Source organism: Heteronotia binoei, chromosome 12 (assembly GCF_032191835.1).
Source record: "Heteronotia binoei isolate CCM8104 ecotype False Entrance Well chromosome 12, APGP_CSIRO_Hbin_v1, whole genome shotgun sequence".
In the NCBI taxonomy this organism is placed as follows: Eukaryota; Metazoa; Chordata; class Lepidosauria; order Squamata; family Gekkonidae; genus Heteronotia; species Heteronotia binoei.
The window spans coordinates 47,461,072-47,480,311 of NC_083234.1; the positions used below are offsets into that span (position 1 = coordinate 47,461,072).

The 19,240-nt window shown below is 44.9% G+C and overlaps 1 protein-coding gene across 1 annotated transcript in view; it reads right to left on the bottom strand.

The window, feature by feature from the left end:
* Positions 1-12,050: 12,050 nt before the first annotated feature.
* The window catches only part of RASSF2 (Ras association domain family member 2), a 40,633-nt gene continuing 33,443 nt past the window's right edge, over positions 12,051-19,240 (bottom strand). The window contains exons 10-11 of the mRNA XM_060251787.1: positions 18,634-18,731; positions 12,051-17,995 (exon numbers count right to left, since the gene is read on the bottom strand). Coding sequence (XP_060107770.1) covers positions 17,926-17,995; positions 18,634-18,731 — 168 coding nt within the window. The 3' untranslated portion in view covers positions 12,051-17,925. The remainder of the gene's footprint in view (positions 17,996-18,633; positions 18,732-19,240) is intronic.

Consider the following 19,240-nt stretch of genomic DNA (forward strand, 5'->3'; position numbering starts at 1 on the left):
AACTTGCCCAACTGAACCGCCACCCAGGCAGCCCTGCTGTCTTGCCACCCTTAGTGGCAGCCATTCTGCTGCCTGGAGGAGAGGCTGCCTCATCATGTAGAGGCCCATCATAAGAACTCCTAGCTGTGCAAGAAAAAGGAGAGAAGTTAGAAAGAAAGCAGCAGTTCTGCCTACTCTGTTTCCCCACGTTACCATCATGCCTGGGTGGACTGCAGTGAAATATAAAGGAGCTTAAATAAATGATAGGGGCTTCTTAACACTAACTCAAAGAGGCAGCCGTGTAGTCCCAGAGGGTGGTAGATTGCAGACTGAGGAATGGAAGCCTTTGCAAAGGGGTTGTGCCTTGTGCTGACAGAGCCTCCTGGTGGGCTGTCTGTTTGAGAAACAGCCAGCACAGGAGGGAAGAGATGGGCGGTTTTTGCCCTAGTTTTCACAGTGGTAATAAACCTGAACTTGGGCTGTGCCTGCTTCATACTGCAAGCCTGCTACTCCACATATAAAAATCCCTTTCATGAAAAAACTAGCAAGGCAGGGAGACGACTAATTAAACAGGAGCTCTTTCCCTAACATGCTAGCTTCTTATAAGAATGATATTTTTATACAGAGAGAGAGAGAGAGCAGGGGGGCATTTAGTCTAGGCCTTGAATTCTCCCAGAATTACAGCTGATCTAAGGTTGCCAGCTGAGGATTGTGAAATTCCTGGAGATTTGGGGGTGGAGCCTAGGGAGTTGAGGAAGGGAGAGACCTCAGTGGGATATAATACCATAGAGTCCTCTCTTCAAAGCAGCCACTTTCTCCAGAACTAGGGATCAATTGTAATTCCAGGAGATCTCCAGACACCACCTGGAGACTGGCAACCCTTAGCTGATCTCTGAAGAAAATGGCAGCTTAAGAGGGTGGACTCTGTGGCATCACAACCCTGCTGAGCTCCCACCTTTCCTCAGGGATTGTCTCCAAATCTCCAGGAATTTCCCAAAGTGAATATGGCAGCCTTACTGCCCCAGCCAACAGTCTGAAGTGGTACAGGGCAGACACAGGCTACCTTAGAGGTAGGAGATGGGAGTGGAGACCTTCTGATTTTGATTTTACCGTAACATTTCAGATGAATACTAGAGCAGTGGTCGTCTCCCCTGTGGTGCTCATAGGGGCCATGGGGCTATCAGTACCTTTCATGGTGCCTGCCAAGTAGGAAGTGGGTGGGACCAGGGAGGGCTTTCGTCCAGCTAGGCTTCTTTTTGATTATTGGAGATTTGATTGGCTGTGCAGATTTTTTTTAAAAAAAAATTGCTTTGGCAGTAGCTGCCACTACAACAAAAGGAGCTACATTGTCTTACTGAATTTCAGCTGTAGCAATCATGTGGCTGGCGCAACCTCCTGTGGCAGCCATTTTGTTGCTGTGCTAAAAATGCCAGATCCCCGGTGGGGGCAGGGTCCTTACTTTCAGATCCCACCTCTAAACTGCTGGCCAGCAGGGGGCAGAATTACCCCCACACAGGGAAGAATGCTGGAAATTAACATGATGTGCCTACATGATCTGGAAGTGACGGAGGCATGTGGGGGATTTGGAAGGGGGAACACTCTAGTTTTGGGGGGAAACTCTATCGTAAAAGTAAATTCTACCATAGCGTTTTTGCGCAAAGCCAGAGCACTAGCCCTCGATGTCCTCACATCACTTCTGGGTTATATAAGCATATCACATTAATTTCCAGTGTTCTTCCGCACTCCAGGTGTGCAGCCCCTACCCTCAGCTGCAGTTCCAAGGGATCTGGCTACCCTATGCTGTATCCACTGTGCCATGTCAGAATCTCAAAAGTGCTTGCAGGCTCAAAAAGACTGGGGACCCCTGTAGAAGATGATGATGATATTGGATTTATATCCCGCCCTCCACTCTGAATCTCAGAGTGGCTCACAATCTCCTTTATCTTCCTCCCCCACAACAGACACCCTGTGAAGAGGGTGGGGCTGAGAGGACTAGTGAATCGCTCAATGCACTGACATCACTTCTGATTTGTGCAGGAAGTGGCATTTCAATGTGTATGAGGGGTGGGTGGGATACCAATTACCCCCCACTAGACTGTTGAGCAGGGTGGACAACAGGAGGCCCAGCTGGGAGGTCTCCCACTATAGTGAGGTCCTGTCCCTCTGCTCAGACTCCTGTGCTGTCCAGCAAGGGCCTGCGCCTTTCTGATCCAGGCAGCACCCAGGGAAAGAAGAGTGCAGGAGAAACAAACAGGGAGGTAGGAACAGAAGAAGCAGTTACTACATAATCAGTAAAGAAGTACAGAACAGCCAAGAACCATAACTTTAGATTTGAATTTGAGAAAGAAAAGCTGATTTAAAATGCTGCAAATAAATAACAGCTCAGTTGACAGGAAACTTGGCTGGCTGCCCTCACTCGGGTGTTTTGACAGCTGGAAGAAAACATTGAGGAAATCATTTTGAATGCATTTTTTGACATTTAAAGACTGGATTTCCAATCTGAGCACTCCGGACAATCTTTATACAGAAGTACATGCCATTATGCTCAGTGGGACTTTCTCCCAGGTAAAGAGAATAGAAGCACAGCCTATGATCAATAGCATTCTCTTGATCTTTGCTCTTTTTTTGGCCGTTGCCAAATGCCATCAGCTATAAACCATCAATCGCCTATCAGAATGCCACTACCAGATTCTCAGCACTGCATGTCACTTGGCAAATGCCCAAGAGTGTTGTTCCCTGTTGAATACTGTCAAAGCAAATTTTGTCAAAGATCAAATCAAATCAAGCATTGAATTAATTTAGGTGGAAAGAAAAATGCCAGTTTATATCCTCTTCTTCCTCTTTCCCTTCTTTGTTGTCTTGCCCATGTAAAAATTTAGATTGTAAGCTCCATGGGGCAGGGATCTGTCGCTTTGCATCCTGTCAAGCACTGTGCACAGTGATAATAAACGTTGATAATGATGTATATATGAAACATTCACTAAATATTAAAATCCTCTGCAAATATTTGACACCAAAATTGGTTAAGTTGTATTTTGTTTCTGCTTCATTTCAACTTTTCGTTTCTAAACTGCTCTGACTTTAGAACCTACAGTGGAAAAAAGCAACACCACAAAAAATCAATCAAATAAAAAAAAATCAATTTGAATGGAAAGTATAACATACTCTTGAGGAAAACAAGTTAAAATTACCCAACAGTTTTCGTCTGGCTTCTAAAACTTGACAGTATTAAAGTGGCTTCAGAAGGTACCCAGAGTTGTAGGTTTAGATCCTATGAACAAGTTTTGTGTGTGCAAGATAGTTTGGTGTAGTAGTTAAGATTGGTGGACACTAATCTGGAGAACTGAGTGATTCTCCACTCATCCACATGCACCCTGCTGGGTGACCTTGGGTCAGTCACAGTTCTCTCAGAGCTGTTCTCAAAAGAGCTCTCTCAGCCCCCACTGGGTGTCTGTTGTGAGAAGAGGAAGGGAAGGAAATTGTAAGCTGCTCTGAGACTCCTTTGAGTAGTGAAGGGAGGGGTATAGAACCAACTCTTCTTATTTACCATGGACCATGCTTCCTGTTATGCTCACACTTTCAGTTGCACAAGATCAAGGATTTTCAGTGAGACCTTGGTTACTAGCGCTAAAGAAACCACTTTCCATGGTAGTGACTATCCAGCATGCACAGAAATGGCAGACCTTGGTGAGTCTCTGGTGGAAGGGCAATTCACAGCTGTGGAGGACCCCACAGGAATATGTACAGGCCTATGTTCTCAACACAGATCAACCATACACAGAAAATGCAGTTTTGTGGCACCTTGAAGACACAAAATATTCTTCCAGGATCAGTTTTTGTGGATGAGAGCTCACTCCTTTAGGTACTCCACTAAGCATTCATTTTATGGTGGAGATTTGAAAAGATTAGAACAGCAAGGTCAAGGAGGTTGTGAAATGCAGGGATTACAGGTTGAAATATAATTCTGTAACATTCAAATCGAATCAAGAAAAATACAAAAACCATTCACTAGTTTTGCCAAACAAATCAATGGGGTATTTGCATTAAAAAGTCTTTCTGTGAGGAGCCATTACATTACATCTGAAGAAACGGGATGTGGTCCAAAAAAAGTATGCTGGAATAAAATTTTGGTGCCAGTACACTCGTTTATTTCTGCTGCTACTAACATGACTGCTGTCCTGAAATTGTTTCCAAAAGGGCTCACTCATCTGATGCTAAAGATTCAAGTGCATCACAAGTAAGGGGGTCAATCTAAAGAGAACACTTTTCCATTTTCCAGCTTGAAATGTCAGCATTTGTCTGCTGAAGTGTCCTGGACCATAGTAATCAATCTTGGATGACGTTCTAGGGCAAATGCTCCATGTGGGGCAATGTTCCGCAATTTTAGTCTCTCAATTGCTATTATCGTTGAATGTGCTCTAGAACCTCTGTTCTCTGGTACATGGTCCTAGCAGAGAAAAACGAGTGGCTATGAGCAGGTTCTCCTTCCTTTGGGCTCACAGGGCTCTCTTAAGTACAGCTTGAAACCCACTGCTCTAAAGATATGCAAGCCCATTGTGAACTTGACTTGTCTCATTGATGGGGCATTGGTTGACACTGGTCCTAAGAATGAGAAAATTATGGAAACCCTCTTTGTTCAGCATGGTATGTGCTGGCAAATGATCAGTTTCTATTAGACATGATCATGAAAAAAAAAAAGTAGTCCCCTGTGCAAGCACCAGTCGTTTCTGACTCTGGGGTGACGCTGCTTTCACAACGTTTTCATGGCAGACTTTTTACAGGGTGGTTTGCCATTGCCTTCCCCAGTTATCTACACTTCCCCCCCAGAAAGCTGGGTGCTCATTTTACCGACCTCGGAAGGATGGAAGGCTTAGTCAACCTGAGCCAGCTACCTGAAACCAGCTTCTGCCAGGATCAAACTCAGGTCGTGAGCAGAGAGTTCAGACTGCAGTACTGCAGCTTTACCACTCTAGGCATGGTCATGAGCCAATCCACAAATCACAATTTGCGCATGAATCAGGTCAATTTTTGGTTCGTTCTAAACTGGTTTAGCCTTTGGTGATTTGTTTGCTTCATTTTTGCTGTTCATTTTTCCAGACAGCCTGGTGCTGATTCAATCAATTCCAAGGCAATGCTGAGGGTGGACTTCTGGAAGCCCTAGAAACACTCACAGCAGTTGTCCATAACTTTATTGGCAGCTCCGGGAGCCAATCACGAAGCTCCCATTCTGCAGCATGAAGAGAAATGAGTTTATTGTCAGGAAAGCTGAAGTGAGCTTTCCTGGGAACACCTGCTTTGGGGGAGCTATAACTCAGACATTCCAAATCCAATCCTCACCAAACTTGGAGGACAGGTGAAAGACAGTCTGTTGAAGACTCCCAGTGAGTTTTACACTCCCAAACCAAATGAACCAACAAACCATGAACCAGTTCGGAAAGCATATGAATCGTGAAACGAAACAAACCACCATTTTTTCAGTTCATGCCCATCCCTAGTTTCTATCACTCCTTTTCTTCAGTGTGGTTTTTTGACCTTTGCTGAGTGTTAAGTTCTTCAAATAATTTTTTTTAAAAAACACATTTAAATTAACTGGGCTGAGCAAAGTTGCTTTGTGTTAAAATAGGAATGGATCAGTGCTGGCTTTTACCCTCAAATGCTTTCACTCCCTTTCAAGACTGACTGCTGGTCCTGTAGCGATTGTCAGGAACAGAAGAGGTGGTAAAGAAAGAGGCTGCATTCTTATGTGTTTATTTCAGGCTTCCGAGCAGAGGGGCTCTTTGCATTATTGTTTCATAACCCAACCATTAGTTTCCTTAAAACAGCCAAACAAAGCATGGTACAGTACAGCCATCCTGCCCCTTTCCAAAAAAAGCAGTTTTAAAAATAAATTTCCAGGCATTCAGAATCCATATGAGATCACTCAGGGCTGGTATGTGAGGTAGACCCAGGTCTCTGGTTTTGGGAGGGGATCCAAAACACTTGATCTGTTATGATGCAGGAAGGTCATTACCTTTATTTTTCAAACAAATCTGATACTACTGGAAACCCAGGCAAAATGTACCCTTACACCTCCAAGTCAGCTGCTGTGCACAAACAGCCCCACGCAGCTACCAGGATTGCAGATCTGTCAGACTGAGGATGGCACTAGCCACCCAATAGATGGCCATGGAGCAGGCTGAATTCAGCCCCTCACTCTATGGTTGCCCAAAAGCAGCTTTTCACATCCCTGAAGCTGAGTGAGATGACCATCTGCACTTGGAATTCCTTTTTCTGCACATAAGGGTGCCCTAATGGTAAAAGGCTGCCCCTTCCCTCCATTCCATTAGTGGGCCATGTAATCAGGTTGCTATTTAGGGCAGAGACTTCCATATTTGACAAAGCCCCAGAGATCATCATGACCCTGACTTGACGCCTGACTCATCTTGAACTGCAGATTGGATGACCTTCCTCCAAGTGCTCAGGATATGGAAATGCCTGCAGATAAAGTCTATGGAGGGGGGAATATTAAAATCGTCCCCTTTCTGAGCCACCTAGTGTAGATGGGCAGGATGATGGTGGAAAGAGCGTGAGTTGTCCAAGGCCACCAGTTGAGTCCATGGCAGAAACAATATTGAAGCAGGGGACTATCAGGTATGTAGATTGCAGTGCAATCCTCAACACACCCTTCTAAGCCCACCAGTATCAACAGATTTAGAAGGGCATCATCCTGTTCAGGATTTCACAGTCTCTTCACAATGGCTCTGCATGAACGGAGAATCTCTTGCAGGTTGCCTCAGTTGTGTAGTCCTCTTCCCACCTTCTCTACCCTCAGGTATTACCACTACCACCATTTTCAGCCTCTGCTTCAGTGGGAGCGGAAACTATAACAGTGATAAATTTCTGAGTGCCTACCTTCCTCTCAGAGCTGCACTGTGTCCCTCCACATTTTGCATTGAGTCTACGAAGTTGCTTTCCACTGGCCCATGCAGTTCGGCCCCATCTCCTCTGACTGACGGCAGCACTCCAGGGTTTTGGGCAGTGAATGCATGTCTTAAAACTGCTCAAGTCACTTTTAAGTAGAGATGACAGGGACTCCTTGAGACCTTAACATGCAACCCATGTGTTCTACCCCTCAGCTATGGTTTCCTGTTAGGGCATGTGGTAGACCACTACAGGTGCCAACTTCCAAGTGGGGCCCAAAGTTTTCCTAGAGTGACAACTGATCACCAGGTGACAGAGACTAGTTCCTCTGGAGGAAGTAGCAGCTGTCAATGGCACAACACCTCTGCAGTTGATGGCATGCATCCATCTGCTTCTCAAACTCCACCTTCCCCAGGCATGCCCCAAGCCAGAAACGGCAACCCTACAGAGCCCTCATTTGAGCCTGAGCCCCAGCACTAGAATTAAATGCAATCCCCTCCTTCCTTGCCAGTACGCCAACAGCATGGTATTCATTTCTTCAAAGTGTACAGCAATCTTCTCACACCACTGTAAAGCGTGCGCCACAAATTCTAATCTGACTTTGCCTGTTTGCTTCCTTCCTCCACTGGTGAACATCTAAGTGGAAGTGATCAGCCCTCACAGCAAACCAAACCAAAATCTGCACCACCCAGACTCTTCTCCTGGCTGTAACAGATGGGTGTGACTCTGCCTTTAGCTCTGGAGCACCATGTAAGTGACCCCGCACACTATTGGGGAGAAGGTCATCAGCAGAATCCCCACACTAGCCCCCTTAGGAGCTTTGCTGTAGAGCTCTCCTTCTGCCAGGGGGTCTGACCAGTTGGGGTTCTGGAATCCAGGTTGGGCCATCTGCTTCCCCCCTGAAGAGCTCTGTCCTCCTCGGGAATAACGAGACCTCCCAAGAGAACTCAGGCCGTAGCCCACCGCTGCCCCTGCAGCCGCTGCTCCCGCCAGCTTTGCATGACGGCTGGAGCTTTGCCCGCTGCTGCTGCTGCTCTTTGGCAGGGAGTGGAAGCCCCCACGTGATGACCCTCCACTTTTGCTGCTGCCACCACCACTTCTTCCTCCTCCTCCTCTGCGGCAAGTGGCAGCATCACTGAAAACAGCAATCAGGAGCATTACGATCCAACACCAGGTGGTCCACATTCTTCTCATTGCACCTCACCTGGAATAAAAATAGAGGATGGGCAACATGGGCAGGGTTAAGAATGCATGGATCTGAATATTCCAAAAGCAGCTCAGCATAATATGTCAAAAGGTCAAGGCTTTGTGAACTGTCCACATCCTCCCCCCAAACCCAAAGTATTTTGCTAATTTTCTATAAAATGTTGTCTTGCTTATAGAGCGCACACATGGAGAGTGTGGGAATTCACTTTGCCCCATGTGTAAGAAGAGTTACCAATCTGCAGATGGGGTCTGTTCTCTCACAATTAAACTGATCTCCAGCCTATAGAGATCAGTTCCTTTGGAGAAAATGTCTGATGTGGTGGGTGGACTCTGTGTTACTGAGCACCACCATCTCCCCCAGCACACACACACACTCCAAATCACCAGGAATTTGTCTAATAGGAGCACTCCTCTTAATGGACACATGTTCTTCAGTTAATTTCTGCCAGCATAAAACTTGTTTTTGAAAAAATGAAATCCAAGATTCTCAAGATGCTGAAGTTTGTACCATGTCACACAAGCACAGACTCTAGTACAGGGGTGACCAAACTGTGGCTCAGGAGCCACATATTGCAAGGCTCTCAAAGCCCACCCCACCCCACCCCATCAGCCAGCTGGGGTAATGCATTTAAAGTTGCTTTCTTTCCACCTCTCCTCATCTTCCTCCCTCCCTCCAACATCTGACATTCATGTCTTGTGGCTCTCAAACATCTGACATTTATTCTGTGTGGTTCTTATATTAAGCAAATTTAACCACTCCTGATCTAGTATGTGAAACCTTCTACAAGGAAAGGTGTGAGAGTGTCCACCCCTGCCTCCCCCAGCTCTCCATAACCTAGGGTTGCCAATCCCCATGTGGGGGCAGGGGATCCCCCGGTTTGGAGACCCTCCCCCCACTTCAGGGTCATCAGAAAGCAGGGGGAGGGGAGGGAAATGTCTGCTGGGAACTCTTTTATTCCCTATGGAGATTTATTCCCATAGAAAATTATGGAGAATTGATCAGCAGGTATCTGGAACTCTGGGGGGGGGCTGTTTTTTGGGGTAGAGACACCAAATTTTCAGTATAGCATCTAGTGCCTCCCCCCAAAATACCCTCCAAGTTTCAAAAAGATTGGACCAGGGGGTCCAATTCTATGAGCCCCAAAAGAAGGTACCCCTATCCTTCATTATTTCCTATGGAAGGAAGGAATTGAAAAGGTGTGCCGTCCCTTTAAATGTGATGGCCAGAATTCCCTTTGGAGTTCAATTATGCTTGTCACAGCCTTGATCTTGGCTCCACCCCTAATGTCTCCTGGCTCCACCCCCAAAGTCCCCAGATATTTCTTGAATTGGACTTGGCAACCCTACCATTACCACAATTCTCAAGATTGCTTGGGGGATATCAAAAGCTCTTACAAGACTTCTGTGGAATGGATTGCCCCTATTTTGGTGCTCAGCAATGCAAAAAGTGAGCCTAGACAGAATTAGGACCACCTCTAGATTTCAATCAGTCTCTCACTTCAGGGGAAATTAGGGACTAAGCAGGAATGCTATAAAATATCATACCTGCTGAGCTACACACACACCAGGCCAAAATCCCAATGTTATTCAGCCAACTATCTTGGCTGAAATCAAGATTTAGAGTCAGGTTAAGGGGAAACAAAATGCTGGGGGTGGGGTGAGGTTGGAGCTATATACTGAGGAGGAGGAAGGAGGAAGAAGAAGGAAGAAGAGCAGATTTATACCCTGCCCTTCTCCCTGAATCAGAGACTTAGAGTAGTTTACAATTTCCTATATCTTCTCCCCCCACAACAGACACCCTGTGAGGTGGGTGGGGCTGAGAGGGCTCTCACAGCAGCTGCCCTTTCAAGGACAACTCCTGCAATAGCTATGGCTAACCCAAGGCCATTCCAGCAAGTGCAAGTGGAGGAGTGGGGAATCAAACCTGGTTCTCCCAGATAAGAGTCTGCACACTTAACCACTACACCAAACTGGCTCTCAGAAGGACTCTAGAAGGAAAACACAACCTTCCAGCCTTTGGAACGGTCTCAGCCCATCAGCAGGACACAGATCCGTGGATTCCCAACTCTAACCTGTCTTGTCTAAGGCACAGATAACTTCATAGATGATGTCAGTGAAAATTTAAAAATGATAGCCGGCAAAATAAAATGAAAGTCCAGTGACAAAGACTAGCATAGTAACATCTGAATAAAGTTCACTTCTTTAGATGCTGGTGGAGATCTGGGCAGATCCAAATACTAGTTTCCTGATGGAAGGCAGTTTACTGGTCAACAGCCCTGGATGGACTGGTGGGGGGTGGGCTATCAGGATAGCTTTGATAAATATAAATGACATGGCAGAACCTTCCAGGAATAGAAGCAGAACAAAGAACTGGGAAAGTGCTGAGCAATCGCCCCATTAGCAGCTCCCCACACTGCTCATGTGATCAAGATTTACAATAGCCCAAATGATCCCAGGAGGGAGGAGATCAAACCCTTACACACTTTTATGGCAGCACAGAAAATCTCTTGCAACACAGAAAATCTCTTGCAACAGAGAAAAGCAGTATCCTATCCCAATGGTGTTTTCCCACTTATGAGCTCCAGAAACAGGACCAAACTATAACATGTGAAATAATATTAGCACTTATAATATCCATGTATAGTAATTTGTATCAGCTTATTTCTTAAGTGCTCACAATGGAGAACATGCAAAGAGGGAGTTGTTATACAAATGGGGGGGGGGGGACTACAGATGAGCAGTTATCACGAAAACAGAATGCAGGTTCAGTTACATTGGTGTAAACTGAATTTTGGCAATCATAGAACACTTTCAGTGCTTTGAATCCTTACAACAGCCTGTAAGGCAGGCCATTACTGAGACTGAGAAACTGATGCTCATCTGAAACCTCCTACCTACTTTGCAAACAAGATGGGATTTTAGCCAATGACCTCCCAACTTAAACCACCTCTTTTCTCACCATTATGCCATTATGGATCCTGACAAGAGGCTGGGAATCAGTGCAAACTGGGGAAACCACTTAGGTGGGGGCTTGAGAGGAAAAGAAAGCACACATAAATACATCCCATGAGCTGCAAAGAGAGCTGGAAAACTTTTGATCTCAATCAGTCATCAAGGGGGGGGGGGGGAATCAGCTTCACTTACTTTGCCCCAGGAACAGCCACTTAGAGGTGGAGACCTTCCGCAGCAGCAACCGCTCTCTGCCTACAGGAGGGTGGTGTGGTGGAGCTGCCTTCCATGCCAGTGGCTAATGCAATTGTCAGGGGATGTTGGGGCTCTCCAGCAGGGAACAAAAGCAAGCCCGCAGCTTCATCATCACCTGACTGATCAAAAAGAGCCTAGTCTGCTCCAATTCAACCCCAGCACATACAGTTGTGTGACCAGCCAGGCCAAATGTAGTCCAGGGGCCAGGCATCCTAGGCTGCCAGATGCTCAACGGTCAGATTTTTTCCAAGTCCAGCAAAGAGCTGGAAGCTTACTAAACTACTTGGATGATGAACTACAGTTAGCTTGATGCCTTGAGTATTGTACAAGCCTGTTTTACATCCAGTCAATTCAGTTGATGACAGCCATCAACCTATTGCATTGTCCAGGGCTTAATTTGAATTCTCCAATCTAGAAGAAGAAGAGACTGGATTTATAACCCCACCCTTCAATCTCCTTCCCTTCCTCTCCCCACAACAGACACACTCTGTGAAGTAAGTGGAGCTGAGAAAGCTCTGGGAGAACTGCTCTTGAGAGAACAGCTGACAGAAGTGAGGGTGACCCAAGGTCACCCAGCTGGCTGCATGTGGAGGAATAGGGAATCAAACCCAGTTCTCCCAGAGTAGAGCCTCCACCCCTTCCCCCTTATATAGCCTCAAACTTTCCATGGCTCCTAGCCCAGTTCTAGACCATACCCTTTATTTGGGCCTTTGTTTCACTTTCCCCCCCCACACAAAAGAAACAGACTTCAACATCACTGATACATTTCTATTCACAAAGTGCTTTTTTAATTAAAACAAAATAATCTTGTTGCATGTGCTTTACACTATTAATCGAACTGTTATGGAATAGTACTGAACAATAAAACATCATCAGACTCATGATCGAAAGACATCTGCCACATTGCAGTGATGTTGTTGTTTCCCTCTGTAACACAAACCCTGGTAAGTTTTTCAAAACATCTAAAATGGGAATTCAGAACATACTACAGGTTAACATGGGAACACTAGCCAACATTTCTTTTATCAATCAGCTTATTGCTCATTCTCTCAACAAAAAACGACAGATGTTTTAGGCTATACATATTTGAGTGGGGGCGGAGATTCCACACACATTTGCATTTCATATGCTTAGTGCCCTGCAGGCTCAGACAATTTCCTTTCAGTATGACGAAGAATAGTTCTGTGCAACTCTGAAGGCTACAACATTCATTGAAAAAACAGGCATTGCTTCAGAAAAAGATATTGCTTTTCCTGTTGCAAATCTGATGTTGCAACTCATTTCACCAAGGATGGATACCAGCAGTTTCTAATAAAAAGGTTCTCTTCCAAACAGATCTTGTCTGACATCAAAAAAATCCTGTATATAAAAGAGAGGAAACCAGAAAGAGCACCCATTCCACTGCTACATTCAGCAGACCAAGGCCCATTTAGCCATTCAGAAGAATCCAGGGATAAAGGTTGTCTTGAACGGTACCACTTGGGCTGGCAGGGATAAGGATGTCCACTTTGCATACCTGTATTTTTCTCTAACTCATTTCACATGGAATACTAGTGTGGCATATGCTACGTATCTTTTTTTAAGGTGGAGGGGTGCATTCAGACAGCCTGAATGGTACATTCCAAGAAAAGTTTTACTTTTGCATATACAAAGCCTTTACTCCTGTACATATAAAGCTGCTTCTGGCACATTGCTCATTACTGTATCCAAAGCGAAAGCAGTTACTTGTGCTCAGAGTATGAATCTTGCAGCATCATGGGCCATGTAGTCCAGGGAAGTCCTGGTTGCTCAGTGCTTGCTGGGCACCCTACCCCTTGAGAAGGCAGGGAGTGCAGAAGGTATCATTGTCCCCCTCCAAGCATGGGCAGATTATCTAAGAGTTGCAACTTACAGAGATTCTTCTTCTAGATGTGATTGCCTATGTGATGTTCACTGGTTTCCAGTCACTTTACCTAGTGACATTTGCCACTTTCTTCAGCCTAGGGAGTGTTCCTGCAATGGAAGTGGTACTTCCACCAGTGGAAGTGCCACCTAAGGTGGAGGAAGGCTCCTTAGGCAGGAGGAAGGCTTCAAATTCTGCTGAGCAGAGTGGCAGGACACAGGTCGCGGGCCTGAAGAGAGATCTTGTTTCCAGACCTCTACCCAGCCTACCAGAGCTGCCTCCACAGGTCTGCTTAGATCATATGACTAACCACCAGGGAATAATCATATTTAGCATATTTTTCAGGCATCTAAAGTGTTCCAGACACTTCACGTGCATTATCTCAGTCATCCTTACAAGGTAGTACGGTACTATCTAATGCAGCATAAGTCCAAGAAATTACTGCTTGCTGAAGACTGCCTTCATGGCCTACATTCATGGCAGATTAAAAGTTTGATCTGGGCCCCTCTCAATTTACAGTTCAGGCTCTCTACTACATGAGCTTAGAGATCATTTCTTCATTCTACATTAATGTGAACCCTCCATTAAGGTAATTACAAGGGCTTTTTTTGTAGCAGGAACTCCACTGCATATTAGGCCCACACACCCCTGTAGCCAATCATCCAAGAGCTTATAGGGCTCTTAGTACAAGGCCTACTGTAAGCTCCAAGAGGATTGGGTACATCAGGGGTGTGTGGCCTAATATGCAAAGGAGTTCCTGCTACAAAAAAAGCCCTGGTAATTACTCTGTGCAACAGAGACCCATTACACATTGGCCACAAGGACACTTTATGGAACTGTGGTTCATTTTGCCTAGTATGTAGAACTTCTTACAGTGGTCTGCATTCAAGATGGGACTATTGATTCATACATATTCCTTGTTTGCTACCGTTAACCAAGGAATTGCATGTGCAAATAAGCTGGCACAGGCAGAAATTTTTTTTTTATTATCTCATATACAGTGTCCTGGTTCACATACCTGTGGATTTGTCACATGACATCGCAAGCAAATACCATAGGTCATGACAACTCAAACTGTGGGTTGTATCTAACCAGTTTTTCTGTCGTTTGGTGAGCATTTGCTCTTCTGGGGCTCATGGGAACTACATGGACAAAAGACATGAAATAAGTGATGGGAACAATAAAGAGGGGAATTGGGCAAGATTAACTGAAAAAGCTAGTTGGATCTAACCTGTGGTTTTCAAGCCAGTTCATACATTCAGCTCATACACTCATCAAGCGATATATGCATGAACCAGCCCTCAGACATAGTAATGAGAACCAGTTTTACAATACGAATTATATCTATAAGAGGCGCATGCTTGGAACTCTAACAAACTGCTTTCCATACATCAGACATCTGCTTCAAATGATACACAACTCCTTTCTTAGATCCATGGCCAAACAAATAAACAAGACTAGTGCTGATAACATTAAAGGAACAGAATGTACATTTGGACTAACACAGTGGAAAGGTAACAAATCACAAGGGCAAAGAGGTTTGTGCTATTTGACCTACACAAAGGAAGGCTGGAGATCGCTCCAAACAGGTCACTAGTAAAAAGTCAGGCTGCTCTTGAGCTGGTTTATTTTCAAATATTTCTAAAAATAACATTATTTATATATAAATTATTGCTGGTATTTTCCTGTGCGTATGATATTTGGCATAGATAATACTAGAAAGAAACAGAAGGGGGAAATATCTACAATCAATCTAGTGCAATTTAGAAGTGAAAAGATGTTATAGGGTTAGTTGAAGGGCAAAGAGAGAGAACAAAGGACTAGTCCTAAGCAGGCTGACTCGGAAGTAAGACCTGTGGCACTCAGTAGGGTTACTTCCCGGTAAATATGCTTAAGATCCCAACTGTAATACAAAACACTGGGAAAACTACTCTTTTCAGGGTGGTAAAAACAGATCTTTATCTGCATAATTCTTTTGTCAACAAGATTCCACAGGGACCACAAAATAATCAGAGGCCAGAAGGGGGGGAATAACAAGAAGAAACCAGCAGTTAAACCTGATGGCCACTTCCATTACTTAAGGGAGGGGCAAGACCATCTCTCCCCCAGCGCCTTCCCCACTGCAACTCCTTGCAAAGATATTTCTGACAACCAGCAGGGTTTCAGGCACCTGTCACAGGAGGGGTCAGCAACGATTGGCTCTAGAACCATACATGACTTAGCACAGAAAGAAATGTGGCTCGAAGAACATGGAGTCTTAACACGAAGTCTTAATGTTAAGGTATACTGTAGGGAGGGGATACTAGAATAAAGGAAAAAGCAGGCAAAGATTTATTATGAGATGACTTAAAGATGCTTTACAGAAAGCAAAATGATAGGTGAACATCTGCCATAATCTAGTGCAATTAATGCCAGTGCACTAACGCAGTCACATGGGATGCTGCTGCGTGTATTTATTGCTTATTTTGAGATTCTGTATGTGCCGCTTCCTAATAAAGGACTTGCAACAACCAGTGTTTGGGCAGCAGGAATTTTATGGATGGTTGATATATCAATTATCAGTAATGTTTAAATTGTATACTTTTCAGCTATGCAAATACACTTTATACTGGCTCTCTGTTGATTTCTTGTGCTGAATTTTAATGGAGTTTGGCCCTTTAATTATAAAAAGTTGCAGATATCCTCCCTCCCCCCACCCCATTTAAGAGGGTAACCGAACACCTGGAAGTCCTTGGCAGGGCAGGGAAGAACAGCTTGGAGTGCAAATCAGGAGGAAGGAACAGCAAGTGAGGACAGGGATAAACCCTCTGGGCTCATGCATGCATAGACACACAGACACATTTGCAAGTAATGTTGCATACTCTTCCATTCTAAGTCCTGTTCAAGAATCCTGATTTCTTGCTTCTTTTACTCAAACAGAAAAGGGGAAAGAACACTCTAGTTTTCATTGCTAAACAAGAGGTAATGCTTCTTTAGGCATCTGCTACTGCCAATATCCCTGGGTATGACCTTAATATAGACCGAATGCAAAAAGGTTCTTGAAAACAGTACTACAAGAGTCAGCATCGTATTTAATCACTCAAGTCCTGTCCAGGGCCACCATTTTCAATGATCAGTGCAGTTACAGGGCAAAGAGATTTCCACAGGAAGGGTGAGATTCACAGCAAGATTTTTACGCCTTGCTCTTGGATGTATTCAAGTTTAAACTCATTCAAGATTCAACCATCACCCTTCTGCAAATTAAGCAAAGAGATCCAAGCCTTTAGCAAGCTCATATAATAGCTTGAAACAATTGGCATCAAAAGTGTAGAAGCAGGAAGCTGGCCAGGAATACTGGTGTTCCTGAGGAAGGGTCACACATGGTATGAAATGGGGAAGATGAGACTTCGGGAGAGTACCCTTGGTCTGTCCAACCCTCCTGTACATGTCCCATCTCACTGTAAAGAACAGCAACGGCATGCTAGGTCAGAGGTCCAGCATACCCAGGCCGTTTGCAGTGGCTCAGACTGCACTGAGCAACTAGGTGAAATCCTTCTGGCTTCTTGGGCCCCCTCATTCCTGCTGACAGCTGCAATGCCCCCTTCAGGTCATCAGCAGTGGTGATGCTCCTTTTGCCTGCAACCTATCCTAGCAACGCAAGGAGTAAGGAACCTGGGCTGTCAGTGACAATGATCCAGAGCCTCTCCCACACCTCACTGAGAACCATTCAGACCAATGACCTTGGCCATATGCAAAAGTCAACCCAATGAGCAAGTTCTCGGACCAAGATGAATGCCTCAAACCTTCCACTTGGGCTTTTCGGCTTCTATTGCTTCTTCTCAAAGAAAGTAGCGTGGTGTGAGAAAGGACTTGAGAGAACTACCTGGAGACAGATGCAAAGGTGCTTGGGGAGGTGTCTGTGGAAGGGATCAAGATTTAGGCAGCTTTCTTACATGATGGATAAAGCACTCTAAATTCACTTTAGCAATTTTTTGCAACTATATTTTCCAGTGTGAAACAGGAAAATCCAATTGCAAATATTTGGTAAAGTGCCCTATCCAACATGCGTGAAAGTAGCCATTCCAGCCATCTGTGCCCACTTGGGGTAGCATTTCTGCCAAACAAGTGGAAAAGCTTGCTTTGGAGGCTTACAAAAAACAAGAGAAGAGGCCCCAGTCCCTCGGGTGCTTGAGGACTCCCAGCATCCTGTGGTTTGGATGGAGCTGTAGTAGACTCTCCTGAGGTGAGGATCATAATAGGACCCTGGAAAACATCAACACCTAATTAGGTCAGGGGAGGGAGGAATGTCAACAGGGCAGGCTTCCCTCTAAACCTTACTGGTGAACAGACAAGTGTGATGAGAAGGACAGGCTGACATTTTTGACAAAGAGGCAGTATCCAGACACAGTTATGACCAACAGCCTTCTAAGAACATAGGGATCAGGCGCAAAAGAGCATTTAACCCAGCACCCTGCTTCCCAAAGCAGCCACAGTCACCTCTGGAAAGCTCATCAGCAAAAGACAGAAGTGGTAACTTTCCTCTGAAGCTTATGCCCCACATTTTATTCTCAGGGGCCTCCACATCTACAGATCCCACTGAGTTCACCTTCTACAACTGGAGAGCAAGGATGAGACAACAACCAAAGTGAGTTCCATGTCTAAGTTCAGTTGCAGGGAAGAATCAACCTCTTTGCTTGTCACGGGGCATTTGTAATCTTTGAGAAGTCTCTCTTCTGGATGTCAAGCTCTAGCACAGTTCTCCATGGACGGTGGCTTCACATTGTGACTGGACCTTCAGAGATCTCTTCTAACCGCCGCTCAATCATTACACGCAGAACTGAATACCTTGGAAAAAATTGCACAGAATTAGCCAGGTTGGTCTGCAGCAAATAAAAAGGGGAAAATGGCTGGGAGCCTCACATAGTATTGATTCTCACACTGGTGGCTGTGAGGAGACAAAAGAAGGCCTTCAAAAATTAAGCCGCTTTGAGGGGGGAAAAGAAGGCCTTGAAAAATTAAGTGTCAGAGATACTTGCCATTCCATGCTTCTCTGAGCAGGTGGTAACAGATTCCTGGACATTTGAGACTATAATACATTCTTTATGTATACATACACATAGTGCAAAAAAGTCTTAAAGCAAAATGATCCTACGAATGCTTATTTATCATATTTGTATCCCGCCCTCCCCTGACGGGCTCACGGCAGCTAACAGGTAAAAATGACCGATATAAAAACAAAATATACAATAAAACCATAAATACAAGCCCCTTTGCATTTGAGAACAAATGCCATTAAACACAATAGGACAGACCTCTGAGAAGATATGCTGCAGTAGGAGGCCAGAAGGCACCATCAGTGTGATCTGTGAAAACACCCCAGAATTATTCTGTCCTTTGCTGTTGTGCTGTAAGGCACTTGTAAAACTCTTTACCTTGAGGACTAGAAGCCACTAGTTCCACCTCCCTGGCAAGGAAGAACTTACTTGCGTTTCAGCTTCTTCACTTCTCGATCTTCTTCTTCTTTAAGTTTCTGAATGAAGCTTTTCAAGACGGGCATTTCAAATTTGATATATTGGGCAACCTGCAAGGGAAAGAAAAAGAGAAAAGTAGAATGGAAAATTCTTGCAGTCTGCCTTTTCTTCAAGTACTGAGTTCTGCCAGTTCTACTCCATCTGAGAACACAGGAGAGCTGAATAAACATTTGCATACTCTGGAGTGCTCTTTGAGGCAACTGCAAACTTCTTGAATTTTGAGATGTACACCTATGACTTAGTGTGCACATCACAGGAGCAAGGAAGAACTAGGAAAGAAACCAAAGGTGGCTCACTTGCAGGTATCCTACTGCTGGTCAGCCAAGTGTAAGGCTTCGCTCCAGCCTAAGGACTGTTCCTCCAGCCTCAGTGGCTCTTCTTCTGGCCAAAGGAACCCATTTAAGCCAGGGGAAGCATCCTTAGTCTAGCAGAAGGCTTCAAATTTTGCTGAGTCATGACCCCTTACCATCAAGAGCCACTTGAAGCACTGTGTTCCAAAAAGGGACATTCCTTCCTGTGCTGCCTGAGCAATTTCAGCAGGAACAGGGGCCTTATTGTT